General features: G+C 48.5%; 2 protein-coding genes across 2 annotated transcripts in view; one reads left to right on the top strand and one right to left on the bottom strand.

The window, feature by feature from the left end:
• The window catches only part of TRAK1 (trafficking kinesin protein 1), a 707,654-nt gene that overhangs the window by 549,402 nt on the left and 141,928 nt on the right, over nt 1-16,324 (bottom strand). The window lies entirely within an intron of this gene.
• On the top strand, nt 1,937-8,444 carry CCK (cholecystokinin). Its single transcript, XM_075495590.1, has 3 exons — nt 1,937-2,287; nt 3,835-4,092; nt 8,197-8,444. The coding sequence occupies exons 2-3, from the start codon at nt 3,837-3,839 to the stop codon at nt 8,331-8,333; spliced, it is 393 nt and encodes a 130-aa protein (XP_075351705.1). The 5' UTR covers nt 1,937-2,287; nt 3,835-3,836; the 3' UTR covers nt 8,334-8,444.

Below are 16,324 nucleotides of genomic sequence, written 5' to 3'. Positions count from 1 at the left end.
CAGTGTTATTCTTTCCCCTGGCAATCCGCTTCAACTTACTTTTCTGTTTTCAAAGTAGGCTTTGATTTTGCCTTTTTTTTTAACTGCCTCAGGATGGCAACTTTGCCCGATGTCGGCACCGATGTGGGAGGTGAAAAGCAGCCCGCAGTTCAGTCGGCATATCCCGTTCAGCGACAAATACCCTGGTTAGCAGCTGAAAGGCGGTGCGAAAGCTTGTGTATCGCCATCCCCGTCACCTCTAAGCCTCACCCCACCAAGGCAGCGGGGTGCAGCAGGCCACAGCACCCCTCTCACGCCAGTACAGCTCCAGGCCGTGCCCGCAGCCCATGTGGTGCGGCTTTCCCCGTGCCCGGGCCCTCAGCTCGGGAGCCGCTGGGCACGAAGTGCCACTGGGCACGAGGAGCCATCGACCGCGTCCCTGGGCCTCGGCCCCCCCGCGCTGAAGAGGTGCTGGCAGGTTGGCTTTTCCCCACTCCCACGCCGCGGGACACCGTCCTGCTATGGGATTTCATGACTTTTCGGTGAATTTATTTCTCTCGCGAACTCGCCCGCCGCCGGTCGCGCCAGGCCGGGCCGCCCCGGGGCAGGCGGGGCGGGGGCGCGGCGCTGAGGCGGCGCCTCGCGCGGGGCCTCGGCGCCCTCTGGCGGCCGCCGCGGGAAGCGCAGCGGGAGCCACGGCGTGCGCCGGGCAGCGGGGCCGAGCCGGGGCCGGGGCCGGGGCCGGAGGCCAGCGGGGCGCAGACGGGGCCGTGTGCGGCGGAGCAGCGCCTGCCTGCGGGCAGCACCGGCGGGGAGGTGACGAGGTGGGGAAGAAGCGCAGTTCCCTCCCCAGCAGCCCTTTCTTCTGTGACTTGAGGACCCACACACAGCCCCGCGCCCTGCCTCGGAGGGCTGGAGCCCCCTTCAGCTGCCGTTCTGGCACGGCCCCGGCCCCGGCCGGTGCTCCCGCATCCTCCGCATGGTCCGCACGGCACACGTGGCTGCCAGGAGAACCTCGGCGTCTTATAAGCAAGCCGGGCTGCCCGGCTCCCTTCCCGGGGAAGGAAAAGCAGCCTGCGGGGCTCGCTTGCCTCCAAGTTGTAAACTTAAAAATTAAGATACAAACGCGGCACGGTCACGCCGGAGCCCAGAGCGGGGTCCCGAGAAACGGCTGCGGTCCCGCTGCGGGGGAAGGTATGGGCGGGTATTCGCCGGCTGCAGGCTGGGCTACCCCAGCGAGCCCTCCCGGGCGTGGCAAGCGCCCGTCCCGGCACAGCCTCGCCGCGGCAGCCCGGGCTTGAGCTTTCCTTCCCTCCCCGAAAAGGAGGACGCGGGAGGGAGGGCGGGTGTCTGAGGCTGCTCCGCGCAGCGCAGAGGGCTGCGGGCACCTGGCGGGCATCGCTGCTGGGCTGCGGGACGGGGCAGCGGCCCCCGCAGCGGCCGTGGAAGACGCGTCGCTCTGGGGGTCGGTGAAGGAGAACCACGTCGAAGGCGTCCCCATCCCCGGCTTTCTGGGGGGGATCATCCTTGGCTTTGTGTTTGTGGGTTGTTTTTTTTTAAATAAAACGACCGCCCCATCTTCCTGAGCAGAGGCGAACGGGAGGGCCCCGGGGAGGGGAGGCTGGAGGCGTTTGTGCCCGCCGGGCTCAGGTCGCAGGAGGCTGCAGCGAGAGGAACCCAAACCCCCAGGCCCCACACCTCCCACCGCCAACAAGCGCGGCCAGGCTGAGCCCGCCCCGCCTGCCGCAGCCCGGGGGGCGGCCCGGCCGGCCGGTGCTGCTGCTGCTGCGGGCGGGAGCCCCGCCAGACGCTTCTCGCCGTGGTATTTGGGCGGGGGGGGGGTATACACCCCAGCCAGGACCACTTTTTTAGTAATATGCAAGCCAGCCTGGGTTTCTAGCTTGTCCGTGCCCAGGGCGAGCGTTTCCCTCCAGAGGGAGCCGAGAGCGCCCGGCGGGGGCCGGACCGTTGCGCAGGGCGAGCCCCTCACGGCGCCCCGGTTTCCTCACAGCGCCGCGGCGGCGCCAGCCGGCAGGAGGGCGGGCAAGGAGCCCCGCTCCCCCCGGGAAGCCCACACACGGACACGCACACGGACACGCACGCACAGCCGGTCCCGGCGGCGGGGGGCGGCGGGAGCGGGGGGCTGAGCGGGCGGCGGCCCCGGCCTGCGTCAGAGCTGTGCAAACACCGCCGCGGCGCCCGCCGCTATTTAAGGAGCCGAGGCTGAGTCGCCCCTAAGTTCCCTGCCTGGGCACACACGGGCCTCGCTCCCTCCTCGGGTCCGGCCTCGGCGAAGCGCAGCGGAAAGGTAGGAAGCACCTGCCGGCACCCCTCCTCTGCCTGCATCTCTGCCGGGGGCGGCGGGGGAAATGGGGGTGTCTGGCGCTTACCCGTGCGGCGGCTCTGAAGACACCCCGCCGTTTGCGGGAGGAAACGCAGCCGGGTCCGCCCGGGGGGAGAGGAATTCAGGCTGCTCCCGACCGGGCGCGGGGTACCGCGGAGCGGTGCCGGACGGTCCCCAGCGCGGGGCCAGGGTGTGCGGGGAGCGGGGGCTGCCCGGCGGCGTGCCGCCCGGTGCGCGCCCGGGGCAGCCGTCCTCCTGGACCAGCACGCCGTGAACGAAACCACTGCCTGGGACGAGAGTTTGCGGTTGGAGTCGTTAGCGTGTACATGAATATATATATGCGTAAAAAATACGGGAATCGGGTCGGTTGAAAAGAGATCCCTGTGGAAAGGATGCAACGCGCCTTTGGTTTCTCCCTACCAAAACCTACGTGGTGCATCACTAATAACCACGCTGGGGTGACGTTTTGGCATCTTTTATTCATCTCCTAACAATACTAAAAAAGCGTACTTTATGCATCACAAATGTTTTGCACCTAGTGTACGTGGTGGGCAAATAAACTTGATTTTCTCCTCTTTTAAAATTAAAAGGTTACGTTCAGTATACTGTTTAAAAACGTAAAACGATTCAAAGATTCTCATATAGATGAGCTAACTCATGCATATTTATAAATAGAAATTACCTCTATAGCGTTAAGTACAAGGTACCTTGTTTTTCCTAGTAACTGAGAGTAATGTCTGTGTTTCCAGAAAAATACTATTTCAGCTTATACGATCAAACAACCTAGTAAAACGACATCGTTTTGTCTAATACTTGTTTAAGGAAGCAGTAAAAAAATTGTTACACTTGAATTCTCTGTTTTACATGAAGAATATTGTTAAGTTGCACATTATTTCTTACAGCTTTTAATTAAACAGCTTTTACTACCTCAGCTTTTAGATCAGATGCTTGGGAAGGGGTGCTAGATTTTGTTTTTTCTTTCCTTGGGACAAGTTTTTGGTTTTTCTTTCTGTGTATGACAAGGTTAAACCTCTTGAACACTAAAGTTCAAACCAACGAAGGGTTGATAGAGTAAAGGTTCTTCAGAGAACTTGTCGAAATTGAGTATTTGTAATAACAGCAGATCTTAGTACAACTGCAAAATACTGTAGTGTTTGAATCCTGAGATTTTTCACAGAGCTGGATACATCTCCCTTATGTTTTAATGAAATACAGCTTCCAAAGAAGAAAAGCAAATATGAATTGAGTAGATCAGGTAGACATAGCACATACTACAGTAAATTAGTTTTGTTTCTTCCAATGTATCTTCCTCTTACCAACAGTCATTTAACTATTCACGTACGTGTTTGCCAACTTAAGCCAGATCCCGCAGTTAGCTGCATTAAAACCAAAAATCCCACAACCCTAGTTTGCTCAGAAACCAGCACCCCCAATAGAAGATGGGGGTAGGGACAACATACAACATAGTAAGTCTGGTCATTTTAACAGCCTGTCATTCCTTTTCTCTCCAGCAATGTACAGCGGTATATGCATCTGCGTGTTCCTTGCTGTGCTCTCGGCGAGCTCTTTCGGACAGCAAACTGGGGGCTCGCACAATGGGAATCCACTGGCTGCTGAGCTTGAGCAGAGCTTGACAGAACATCACCGGCACATCCGTGCCCCTTCGTCTGCTGGCCCGCTGAAATCTGTGCCGCGGCTGGATGGAAGCATCGACCAGAGAGCTAACATCGGCGCCTTGTTGGCCAAGTATCTCCAGCAAGCCAGAAAAGGTACTGGTTATAGCTTACTTACTGTCCTTCTTCTGTGTCAGTGGAATTTCCTGCAGGGATACCTAGATGTTAAGATAAGCCTGTTGTCATCTAGTGTGAATTCCTAGAGAGGATAGGATGTAGATTTTGCCTGGTTATTCCTGAAGTAGAGAGCATTCTCTTATTTACTGCAAAACTCCTCCAAAAAAGGATTTGGACATAGCAGCCACTGACTGAGAGCTGCATACAGGTAACTGAAGAAAATGTAACCTACCTGTCAGGTCATAGTTCAGCTTTTATTTTTAACTTACTATTTTCATAGCCTTATAATTATTTTGGTGTTTTTTCAGCATGTTGTATCTCAGATAAAATACAGTAATTGAATTTTTTTCAAACTGTTTCATTTAGTTAACCTCCTCCCTCCCTTTTTAGAAGTTAGAAGAGCAGGAAAACTTTTCTAAGGCTAAATACAGACCAAATGGCTAACCTCACCTCAGCCAGAAATACCTGTACCAGGGAAATCTTCTGAGTATTGGATTTTCCATGTGTTTGTTCCCAGAGGAAGTTACAAAAGTGTGAAAGGTTTTGAAAGTTCAGAACTCACGTTTATGAACACAATAACTAAAAGCAGTGATAAGTAAAAGCACATTTGCTTCAAAACACATCAATTGCTGTTAGGTTTTTGGTCTGAGGCAGCCTGGGAACACAATCTTGCAGTTACTTAAAACCTCTGTGGCACTGCATTTGTAACAAGGGCGTGAAGCACCGGTAGAGTAGTGGAATTAAAGGGCTTCATTCTTCTCATGGGATTTATTAGTCACTTGAGGAAACAATTGTATTACATACATGAGCTAGCAAGAGAAACAGTAAAGCTGTCCCTGTTGACATCTTACAGCATATGTTTTACATAAACACAAACACATGCCGTCTGTGCTACCAGTAAAAATGAAGGATCAAAATCATTTCCCACTGAAACTCCCCCCAAGAAAACGTTTTTCCTTTTGAACTGTCTCATCTCTGTGTTGCTTTGTATCTCAATAGAGTAACACCATTGGCAGCCTAATTGCTGTGATCTTTTGACTGCCAACCTCAACAAAAGCCACTACACAAACCTTGTTTACTTGTGATAGCTTCACTCCAGTCTATCCACCGTACTGCAGGGAAAGAGGACATCTGGGAAGCAAAGAGGGCTCGAGGGGAAGGCAGTAATGAGGATTCCCTGGACATACAGGCACTGAGAACTTAATTCACTCCCAGTCCCAGACTGTGCTTAGGGTAAAATTCAGTTTATGAGTAAGAGCTTTCTCCTCTCCTGTCTCTCCACACAGCCTTATGCAGATCATTTAACCCTTCCCTCTTGATAGCCTCACTGCTGACCTCTATGCTAGGCATAATCCTATTCTTATTTTTGATGGCGGTCTGCAATTAAGAGATGCCACATGTATTTTATGCACTACATATGCAGACATACACCTTTATCTGTGTACCTAGAATAGGGCCAAATCAGAAGCAACAGAAAAAGAACCACTTTTAATATAGTCCAAGACGCTTCATCTCATGTTACCAATTTGCACAATATCCATTAAGGAACTTCTTTTAGCAGTTCACATAATCTAACGGAAAGAGAATTCAGATATGAAATGCCACAATTCAGCACTACGGTTAAAGCTTTTTCTTATTGCAGGAGTCCACAAAGCAGAATCCTCGTTACTTTTCCCCAGTGTAGTCATCGTCACCCACCTACACGGAAGCTGAACTCCCCATTCTAGTTTATGTGGCCATTATATTCTCTTAAATATCTGGCTGACATTTCCAAATAGCTTAACCAGATGAAGTGAAAAAAACACTTTGGATTTAAGACATCTTTTTGGTAAGCATTAGTATGAGGGAGAATTTCCTGCATCCATGTTAACTGACATATATAATTAACTCTACAAAGCGACTGTTAGCAGATGATGGGATTCTTGTGACATGACTAGGCTAGTTGGACTCTGGTTTGTAGAGGTACTTGCTAGTTACAGAAGAGAAGATTCATAGGGACAAAACAGTATTTACTTAATTTATAACAATACATACAGTGTTCCCATCAAAATATTATATTCTCATTTAACATAAAGGTTCTGGGCAGCACTTCAGAAATCTCTGCAGAACGCTCACATCTACTGTATTAGTCACTTTTAACCTATCAAAACCATAATACTCACTGGGAAATTCTGTCTAGAGGGAAAGAGAGTCTGGGCATTTGCTAGTGTTAGCAGTCATCACTGATGGCATTTGCCCTTGTGATTAATAGAAAGGCTGATTTTGGACAATATTTCCAGTTAAGACAGTGAGAGAGTTAAACTCTCTCAAGAGGTTAGGGCTAGATGGTGGACTCATAGCCAAACTGCTACAATTTTGAATACGTTTGCTGTACATTGATTCTGCAGTATCCACAGGACATCTCCAGTGGTTTGAAGCAAGGTAATTAAGGTGCTGTTACAAAATTAATTTTCCTGTTTGTGACCCCTAGCTTTCAATTAACTTCATCGGCAGGCTTTCAGCATGAATCTGGCACCGTGTAGAAGAGATGCTGTAGCTGTCAAGTCAGTGACACGCACATTTACTATCCTCTAAGGAGCCCTTGGCAGGCCAGACCATAATGACACCAAGGGAACCATTACAGCCCACAGGTCACTGCAGGCTTGGAAGTCTCTTAAATACAAACATCTGAGTGATGGTTCTGCGCTGTCTTAGTCCTGCCTGCTTATAGTGCCAAGAAGACATTCTCATCAACTTAATTACGTATTTTGAATTATGAATGTGAATTTCATGGATTTTGAGCGTTTAATGGTAGACATTCTTTTCTAGAGATAATTAAATTTTTTGCCATTTTGTTTTAGGTAAATGTCTAAAACATGGCTGGGTTTTTTTGGTACTTTTAACTCTCTTATCCCTCTGCAACCACTAACAAAACAATAAAGTTGTTTTTGTTTTTAATGGATCATGTTCATTATAAATCATTACAGGAGGAAAACCTTGAAATGTAAAAGCACAGAGTCACCAAGGGTTCCTTCAAAACACAAGAAACCATAAGCAAGGCAATTTGTAGATTTCGATTTGTGGGGTTTGATTTGGGCTGCTTTTCCTCTTTGATTGGTTCAAGTATTCCTCAAGTCTGAGTCTGCACTGAATACTGATATATTTAATCTGTTCTTCCTCACTCAAGGCTTAAGCTCAATCTAATTATTGGCATATGTCAATTTTGGCTGGTTTCAGGGAATACGGAGAGAAGTAATTTACCTTTCCCTGCATTTTTATTTACATAACGTGATGATGTCAAAACGGAGGATTACAGCCCTTTTTTAAAAGCATAAATTCTCCTTGCAAATAGTTTGTGTCTCTTTGATGCCCTAAGCAAGGACAACAGAAAGGCTAAGGCAAGATCAGAGATCAGCATCCAACCCTGCTGTGAAAGGAGTTATGAAAGCTTTGGATAAGCCATGAAAATATCACTGACATAGTAATAACCCCTGTATAATTCCAGCAATAGACATCTCTAGCTGTAAATTCCAGCTGCAACTTTCTCAATTTCAGGACTATTCCCAGTTCTCTGCAAAACCTGGGATTCATAACCCTACCCCACTTGTTGCTGAATTTGCACTGTGAGAGCTCCTGTACTTACATTTATGGCTCTTCAAGCCACACGGGACTGTGGCGGAGTCCTGTCTCAGGCCCGAGTCTGCTTTCAAGCAGTTATTTTGCCTCTAGAGCAACTCTCCCAATACCAGCAAGCAAGGGTGTGGTCTTACAGGAAGAGTGAGAAATGATCTGGACTTTATCTCTCTCTCTCTCTCTCTCTGGTGAAACAGGAAAGAATAAGGAGAAATGCACCCTTATTCCCTCCCGGCAGCCAGGAGGGAGAAAATGATCTATTTATTTTACAATAAAAATTGTAAATTATGCCCATAATGTTTCTATGACATTTTCCCCAATGACATGACGTGGTGTTACATGGTCTGTATTAAGTCAAACATTTTCAACTATTCCATACATCTGCTAATGAGTACAAAACTGATCAGAAAATGGTTGAACCTGAAAAATGTGTCCACTTACTCTCTGCTCTCTCAAACCCTTTTTCTTTAGGTCCCTCTGGAAGGCTCTCAGTTATGGGAAACAGGGTACAGAGCATTGATCCTATGCACAGGATAAATGACAGAGACTACATGGGCTGGATGGATTTTGGACGCCGCAGTGCTGAAGAATACGAATACTCCTCCTAAAGAACAGCAAACTATAGCAACAGAAAAAAAATCACACTCCCGTGTCTGTACAGAAAGAGAAAAATTAATTTGTTGTCCTCTTCGAATTAGTGTTTTAAAATATATTATGTATTTGATGTAAATTTGTCTGTAAGACTATACAATGTAATATATACATATGCAGAATTTTCCAGAAAATTTTTTCTTTCTTTTGTTTCTCATACACTGATATTATATTAAAATGATTTCACTTATCCCTTCTTGTCCTGTCACCGCATGTTGCTGGGTGTCTTACTATAAAGAGAGGCAGGAAAATGCCTTCATTCTGCCACGTAAATATATTCCATGTGCTGAGTAGTCAGACAAATGAGCCGCTTTTTAGGGAAATCTTGTGACAGTCCCAATAGCTGTGAACTCTAAGGGGAACTTGTCCAAATATAAACAACACAACGGTACAATACTGCCAGAAAAGGCCAGCTATCTTCATGGTGACCCCGTTTGTAACGGATTGAGTTATACACCAAGCCCACGCGTTTGTAGTGAATAGTCAATAGTGCTAAAACTAAAAGACAAAGAGGAACGACACCAACGTGTTTCATCTTCCTGGCTTATTTATTTTATATTGTGAACTAAATGTGAAAGTTCTGCTGATGGCTGCCAATCATGGAATAAACAGAGCATTCCCTGCCGTGTGGTGAGCCAAGCGTTCATTCGGGGAGGGGGCAAGGAAAGTTCCCTGAACGGAGCAGAGGATGATCCTGAGGGCAGGGGGAGGAGGTATCAGAGCAGTCTAGCCACAGCGTGCTAAAAGGAAACGGGTCGCTCCCGAGGATCACAGAGGCAGCCCGAGTTAGCTATCGCCCACCGCCATGGGGAGAAGGAGGGAGATTGTGCCCAGCCCCTGCCTGGCAGAGAGCAAGGCAGAGAGCAAGGCAGAGAGCCCCACACTCGCAGCCGGGCAGCGATCCCTGCTTGTGCAAAACCGGCACCCTGGGGACTCTGTCCAGCGAGTCCCCTCGCACTCGTTCCTGCCGCTGCAAAAGGTGTTTTACCTGCGCTCTCCTCCTTCCCCCCAGGTAACCCCTCCTGCGGGCCCTGGGTCTGCCTCAGCAGCTGGTTCTCACATTCTAAGGAATTCCCCAAACTGAAAAAGGAGGTGATTTTGCATTGCATAATTCACAGAATTTCTCCTGAATATGTGCATTAACAAGAAAAGGAATGCATTTTTCACATACTGAAAAGCAGGTGCTTGCCAAAGGAAAGAGGCAGGTGAATACCTCTGTAGTGATTTCTACAGCAGTTAATAGGCAAAAACAATGCATAGAAAATAATACACAGAAAATATCTGTACTACACCAAAATTCTACTAAACCCAAGAAGATTGGGAAACAAATCAAAATGGTTATGCCAAGGGCTGAACACAGGAACATTTTGAGGAGGTGTTCCCAACAGCAGCTGGGAGAGCAGACAGCACCGCAGAAATCTGCAAGGAAAGACTTCAGAAAATGGTAACAGGGAATTTTCTCTAGCAACACCAAATACCTCTTTTTGTGGATCACATCTTGAAAATGTGGAACTGCTTTTCTGCATGAACTTTTCCTCCTCTTAAGCTCCTTCCAGTCAACCAGTTTCCAAGCCACTTAGTCTGGCTTTTTTCGCTTCCTTTCCAAATGTAATGAGTCCCTAAACACCTGAATTCTCTCCTTAGTTTTGACTATTTCCCACCGGAAAACAGTCCAAAGTGCTCATTTTTCCAAAACTTTCAAACAATTGATTAAAACCAATTAATCTATTGTTTTTAAACTGAGGAAAATACAAATTAATCTAAAAATGCATAGATTAAAATATTTTCCACCAAAGTGATGTATCTTTAAAAGTAACTTGGGAGAAAACCAAGTTTCTACTTTGCTGTCTTTTAACTTAATGACAGGAATGTTCAAACAACATTTTAAAATGTTTCTATCCCTGGCTTATTTATGGAAGGGTGTAATATTGTAATATTGCAGGGAGGGGGGGGTGTGTGGGGGGGTATGTGTGATGTTACAAATCTAGCCGCCTTATTGGGGAATGTTGGTCATTAGGAAAAAACCCAAACCTTTTTTTTCCCTCCTTTATCTCGTTCCCTCCAGGCAGGGGAATGGAGGGACAAAGAGGTTTCCTCCCATTACTCTCTCTTCTGAAGGTCTCTGAAGATGTCTATGAAAGTGCATGGCCCTCAGTGCAGCCGGGCGACGGTTTTGGGGGCTTTTACAAGTCGCTCCCCTGCTCCCCCAGGCCAGGGCAGCTTGTTGTTGCCTGCCACACATAAGATGGTTTCACCACCTGCCTGCTCACAAGGCTCCCAGGGAAGAGGAGCCCCACAGCCCCGTCCTTTGCGCTGCAAAACTCCTGCTCATGGTCCCTGGGATGGCTGGGGGGGCTTCACTGCCCTTGCAGTTATCAGGGTTGGACTTTCTCTGTCCCCAACAGGTGAGTAACTTCCAAGGCACCATTCCCAGGCATAGAATAATGCTACCACCCCTGCCAAGCTACCACCACCATTGCCTTTGACCAGCCATTTGCTCATTTTAAATCACAAAAATGCCAACACAGAAAAAGTAGTTTCACCTGTGAAATCTGCTTTCTCCTTGTGATACAATTGCAAGCAAAGTTTGTCTGGTTTTGAAAGTGATTAAGAGAAAGTGCTATTATTCTTTGCTAGCCCACCGCCAGCGTGACATTTGTAAGTAATCACACGTGCCACCTTTCCTGGATGCCGGAGAGCTTCAGACAAAGCTTGGTCTAATTTTTTTTACAGTCACTGCACATGCTGGTTTTAATATTTAAGCTGTATCAGTGCTGTAAAATAAACCAGGGGAATAAAGGGACTTGCGGTGGTCACTCACCTGGCATCCAAATGAGGACTGAAAACGTACACCATTTCATCTCATTTGTGTTCCCTGTCTCCAGACTGAAGGCTTTAGCCAGTCAGCACGGGTAAATGGGGGCCCTCTTCTGACTGGGCGTTGATTAACTATCAAACGAAAGTGCGCTTCGCAGACGGCCTGACCCTGCCGCTGTTTGCCGTGTTTGCAGGTGCTTCTTGGGTCCACCCGTCCCTCTGCCTTTTAGCAGAAAACAGCTTCCTACTGAACCTCACCTGGATTTCAGGCAGGTGGGGAACTGCCCAGCCCTGAGAAATCCGCATGGAGACGCACCCCAAGGCAACGCAAAGCTGCACAGCCACAGCCCTGCTCAGGTGAGGCATCCTCGGGGAGCCGCAGCTCGGGCAGGGAGCGGTTCAGCATTGCAAGTCAGGACCTATGGGCCTAAATTCTGCCAGAGCCCTTCTTTACCACCTAAAACCCAGCTCAGGACTAACACGGTTTTTCAGGTGCTGCTAAGATACAAACTTGTAGCTGCAGGGGACATCTCTTCTTCATTCTTAACGCTCACAGGAGAGCTGGTTTGGGGACAATTGTAGTAGTCATTAAGGTAAGAGGAACGGTTGCTCTAGGCACAGCACTGTTCCTGGAGGCAAGGGGGAGCTGGCTGTAAGCCGCTCAGCAACGTTCTCCTCCTCCTCAAAACATCAGTCACCTGCTCCTCTGGGAGCAGAAGAAATTTCCCAGATGGGAAAAGGTTGTAAAGGCTGCCGAGACATCCTTCAGCTCCCAGCCGACCTGGAGGTGCTAATTAGAGCTAAACAGGGCAGACAGCAAATCTGGGAAAGTCAAGCAACCCTGGTAGCTGCAAAGTTCATCCCAGGGCATTAGTGAAGCCGCCCTCCAAGCTGCTCTGTTATAACCCAAGGGAAACAGCAGCCCCGGGGATGGAGCCCCTGCAGCTGGGTACGAGACCCAGGACCAGCAAAGGCTTTGGGCTGAGAAGTGCCCTGCAGATTTCAGCACACACAGCAGCGCATTGGCACAGCCTCCTGGTGCTTGCCTGGGAGGTGAGTTTCCTAGCACTGCCAACTCTCTGACATTTAATTTAGCTTTACTCGAATGCATCTTTATGGAAGCACATGCGTAGGGGCTAAATTAACACTGGCAAAATAGCAAATCAATACATTTTTGCATTTAAAGACAGTTTGTTTTCTCCGTGCACTTGATTCAATTAGTTCTGCTCCAGCTTTACTAACTTAATTTCAAAACAGGTGCTGGGCAAATCTCTGTGAACAGAGCAGCTTACTGCAAACTCCACATAAATGAGCAGGGAAGAGCCTGTGGCTCTGCCCTTGCAGGGCCATGCATACGGCAGCCATGAAAAGAGGGTAGAAAAGCACTTGCTGCTGCAAGTGCTTCTCCTGGGAGTGAGGGGAAATCCAAGCAGCCCCCCAAGAGCGAGGCAGCTCTTCCTGGGAGCTGGGGCAGCGCGTAAGAGAAAGCTCAGCTACATCAATGCTCCTGATCCTGAACAGTCTCATCTGCCCTGGTATTTCATATGCTTGAAACAAAAAGTGCTAAAACCAAAAAAGCAGCAAGCAGCTCACAGAGCCCAGTGCTTGGCTATGAGGAGACACTGGAGCTGATGCTGGTTTTCCAAGGTGAATTTGCCTGCCTTCCTGCCTGCCCGTTGCACCGCAGTCTCCTCTCATGGCAGCATGTGCTGCGTTACGGGAATGCGTGTGGATCCTGCTCTGCTCTCCCACGCTTTGCTGCATCACCGGCCCCTCCGTCCTCGCTGCACGTGGGGCAGCAGGCAGGCTGGGCTGGGGACACGCCACAGCCAGATGTTCCCAGCTGCAGCCCAGCTCTGCGCGTTTCAGCGAGCTCCAGCACCCCGAGCCTCTCCGTGGCCTGAGCAGAGGAATTTTTGCCAGTCAGACAAAACCACGAATGTTATGACGTCCTAGTAGAGCAGTGAAAGGCTTTTTGGTGTGTTTGATTTTTGTATCCCGTGAGTTCATTAAAATTCTCTTAAAGGAAGAAAAAAATCTGGCTGTGTGCTTGTTAAAGCTTTAATCATTCCTAAATGCCTGTGTCAATTGAACAGCAATTGGATTCAGCACAGCTTGAAGCCTATTTCAGCAGGACAAAAATCTCTATAATCTTTTAAATACAAACATTATCGGCTTCTTGAGTATATGCCTTTCTCACATGAAAGCCCACTGCCTACATTACAGCTAAGGACATAGCTAAACACCAATAACTTTCAGGCCTTTTATTATTTTTCTTGCTATTCTGTGGTCTCACTTGGCTTGTTAACTGAATTAAAGCAGGTCTGAACAGCGCCCAGCGAGATGCCGTAGCACAGCTGAACAATGCTAATTCTTCAACGTGAATACAAGCTACAGGCAGCAGATCCTGTCTGTACCAGAGGAAGGCAGGACACATCTCACCGACATTGCTGGACTTTTCAATTCAATGTGGGGAGCTGCCAACAAATGTGTTCAGGAAGATGGGAGCAACTGTTAAACATCTGTGCACTACAGCGTTACGTTGTGGGGCCATCCAGTGCTTTGGAGACATGTGAAAGGAAGGAGGGAAGAGTCTCAAAAGGATGAAATACCAGCCGTGGCTCTCCAAAGAACATCCTATGTGCCCACAGCCCAGTCTTAGACACAGTTCTCAGCACCTCACCCTCCTCTCACCTGCAACCCAGCTTTCAGAGGTGGATGACCATGTTCCTTGCTGTGGTATGGTGAAGATACATCCAGTAAAGTTTCTGAGATACTTGGATATTGCAAGGATGGAGGACCATTTCAGAGCAGAGGCACCAATTCATCAGCCATTTGGCCTTCTGAGGTTTAGTTTATGCGGTAGTTCTGTTCTGCATTGAAATCATCTGAGTGCATTAAATACATCAGCGGAGTTTCCAGATGGCTCATGCAGTCTGTTACCCTGTGGCATAATTTACTGTCCTGAAGGAGAAACTAAGACACTCTCCAAACACCAGCATTGTTTCCAGAAGCAGAAACTGGGTGTTTTCTCCAAAATCCACTGAAATCACTAGGGTGAAGCATCTCACAGAGAACAGTCCTGCACCCTGGTAGACCTCCTACCCTTGCACAGTCTCCAGTTGCTCCTTTTGTACCTTGGGGAGTTTGGCCTGACTCAGCTTTGATTTCCCTTGACCTCAGTGGGCCGCGCTTATTCCCTTTTCAGTTTGGCTGAGGCTTGCTTTGTCAATGTGGGTATTTGATCAGTTTTCCTTTCCCAGGAACGCAACCTTGAAGCCCAGTTCTTCTGTAGGGCCTTCAGTGAATACTAAACCTCTGTATTTTCATGGTTGTATAAAACCCAAGTTTCCCGAGAGTTCCAGGCCTTTGGGAAAGCTGGGTTTATAATTCACCTTCAGACACATGAGAGCCTGAAAGCCAGTAGATCCACATGCACTCGCTTATTAAACAGTGTGGCTGTTCATGTGGCTGGCACAGAAGATGCGCGTCTCCAAAGAAAGAAGTGAACAAACCCAGCATTACATACATCCTTCTGGATACTTTTTAGGAAGTCAGAAAATAACAACACAACACCAACAACAAACCCCACATATTTATTCTTACCAAAGCCAAAGATTTAGATCACTGCAGGAACATTCACGCACACCAGCAAGGATGAGCTAGGGGAAAAAAAAGCTATTAATTTGGGAAGGAGAAAACATGTAAAAAGGGGATACCCAAAAAAGATGCTTCCTGTGTTATACAAAACTCACCCAGGACCCCGAGTGTCACCACAGTGCCACAGCACCCAGTACAGCTCAGCGAGAAGTGCCAGCAGCTGAGAGGGCTGTGCAAACAACAGCCAGCACTCCTACATGACAAGGAGCAGGCAGGGAGGCAAACCCAGGCTGCTGCTGCGGGGAGAGAAAAGAGCAAGAAGTGAGCAGAGCACTGCAGAACTGCAACGCTGGCAGTGTCACAGGGGGATTTTTCGGCCTCCTGGGTCAGAGCCATGTGACAGCACAGAAACAGAGGCTAGAAGCTCATGCAGTGTCAAAGATTAGGGCTGATCCTCGGTTACCCAGCGCGGGGGCCGATGGAGTATTTCACTTTTTCCTTTCTCCGTGAAGAACGCGGCCCTTGGCTGCACCGCAGGCACCGCAGCAGCTCCTGCGGCAGAACAGCTCCCACCCTGTGTGGGCAAGCGGTTTCCGAGAGCCCTCTGAGAGCCATGGAAGCGCGGGGAAGCACTGGGGTGCCCTTCTCTGAGAAGGAGAGAGAAGCCAGTGGCTACTGCAGGTACAGCAAGAACTGCCGGGACAGGAGAAATCCCAACACACACACAGCTTATAAGATCGAGGACAGCAGGCTACCTAGCGTAAGGCAACAGTTTATGCAGAACCACCAAACATTTGTTTCGCAGTTTGTGAGGGCTTACAATTAGTTTATGTAAGCTGTGAAAGATCAGTTGGACGCATCTATACAACCAACACCCCCCTCTAGAAGCAGGTGGGACCCCAGGAGGTGGGTTTCTGCAGGGCTACCCAGCACAGCAGCAGCCGGGCTGGTGTAGAACCATGCAGGGAACTGTGTTACACTTAATTCTCATCACTCACACAACTGCCTTACAAGCCTTCCTAAGTGCAATCAAATAATTTTACCTTCCCATTTTCTGCTGCACATTAATTTCTTTTACCTTTCCTGGCTCATACACCACTGCCACTTGTCCCCTGGTTGCACTGTCAATGAGCTCAGGGGCTGAAGCTTCTGACCAAGGCAACAGCCACAGGGATGCAGGAACTGGACTTGTGGGGCTGGGTCCTCCCTCCCAAAGGCCCAGGAAGGCACCGCATGAGGCCACCAGCGCCTGTCTTTGTCCATTGCGATATCCAGATAAAACATACAAGCCTGTAAAAAAAGGACTTATCTAGTCTGAATTACTATTTAAAAATCTTATTTTTCCACTGTAATAGGAGAAAATATCTTCCTCAAAATGTTCGTGTCTTAATACTACAGTCTTGCCATAAGATAATGCAGGTAGACCCTACAATGGCAAAACTCTCCCATTTAAGTGGGAGTCCTTCTAGGCTCATGTCTCTGTGAATATTCGCTTTTTAAAGGAGAGCGGGACAGATCAGGTCCAGATGGA

Source organism: Mycteria americana, chromosome 2 (assembly GCF_035582795.1).
Source record: "Mycteria americana isolate JAX WOST 10 ecotype Jacksonville Zoo and Gardens chromosome 2, USCA_MyAme_1.0, whole genome shotgun sequence".
Classification (NCBI taxonomy): domain Eukaryota; kingdom Metazoa; phylum Chordata; class Aves; order Ciconiiformes; family Ciconiidae; genus Mycteria; species Mycteria americana.
The sequence above is the reverse complement of the archived record's forward strand: the minus strand, read 5'-3'. Positions and strand labels throughout refer to the sequence as shown.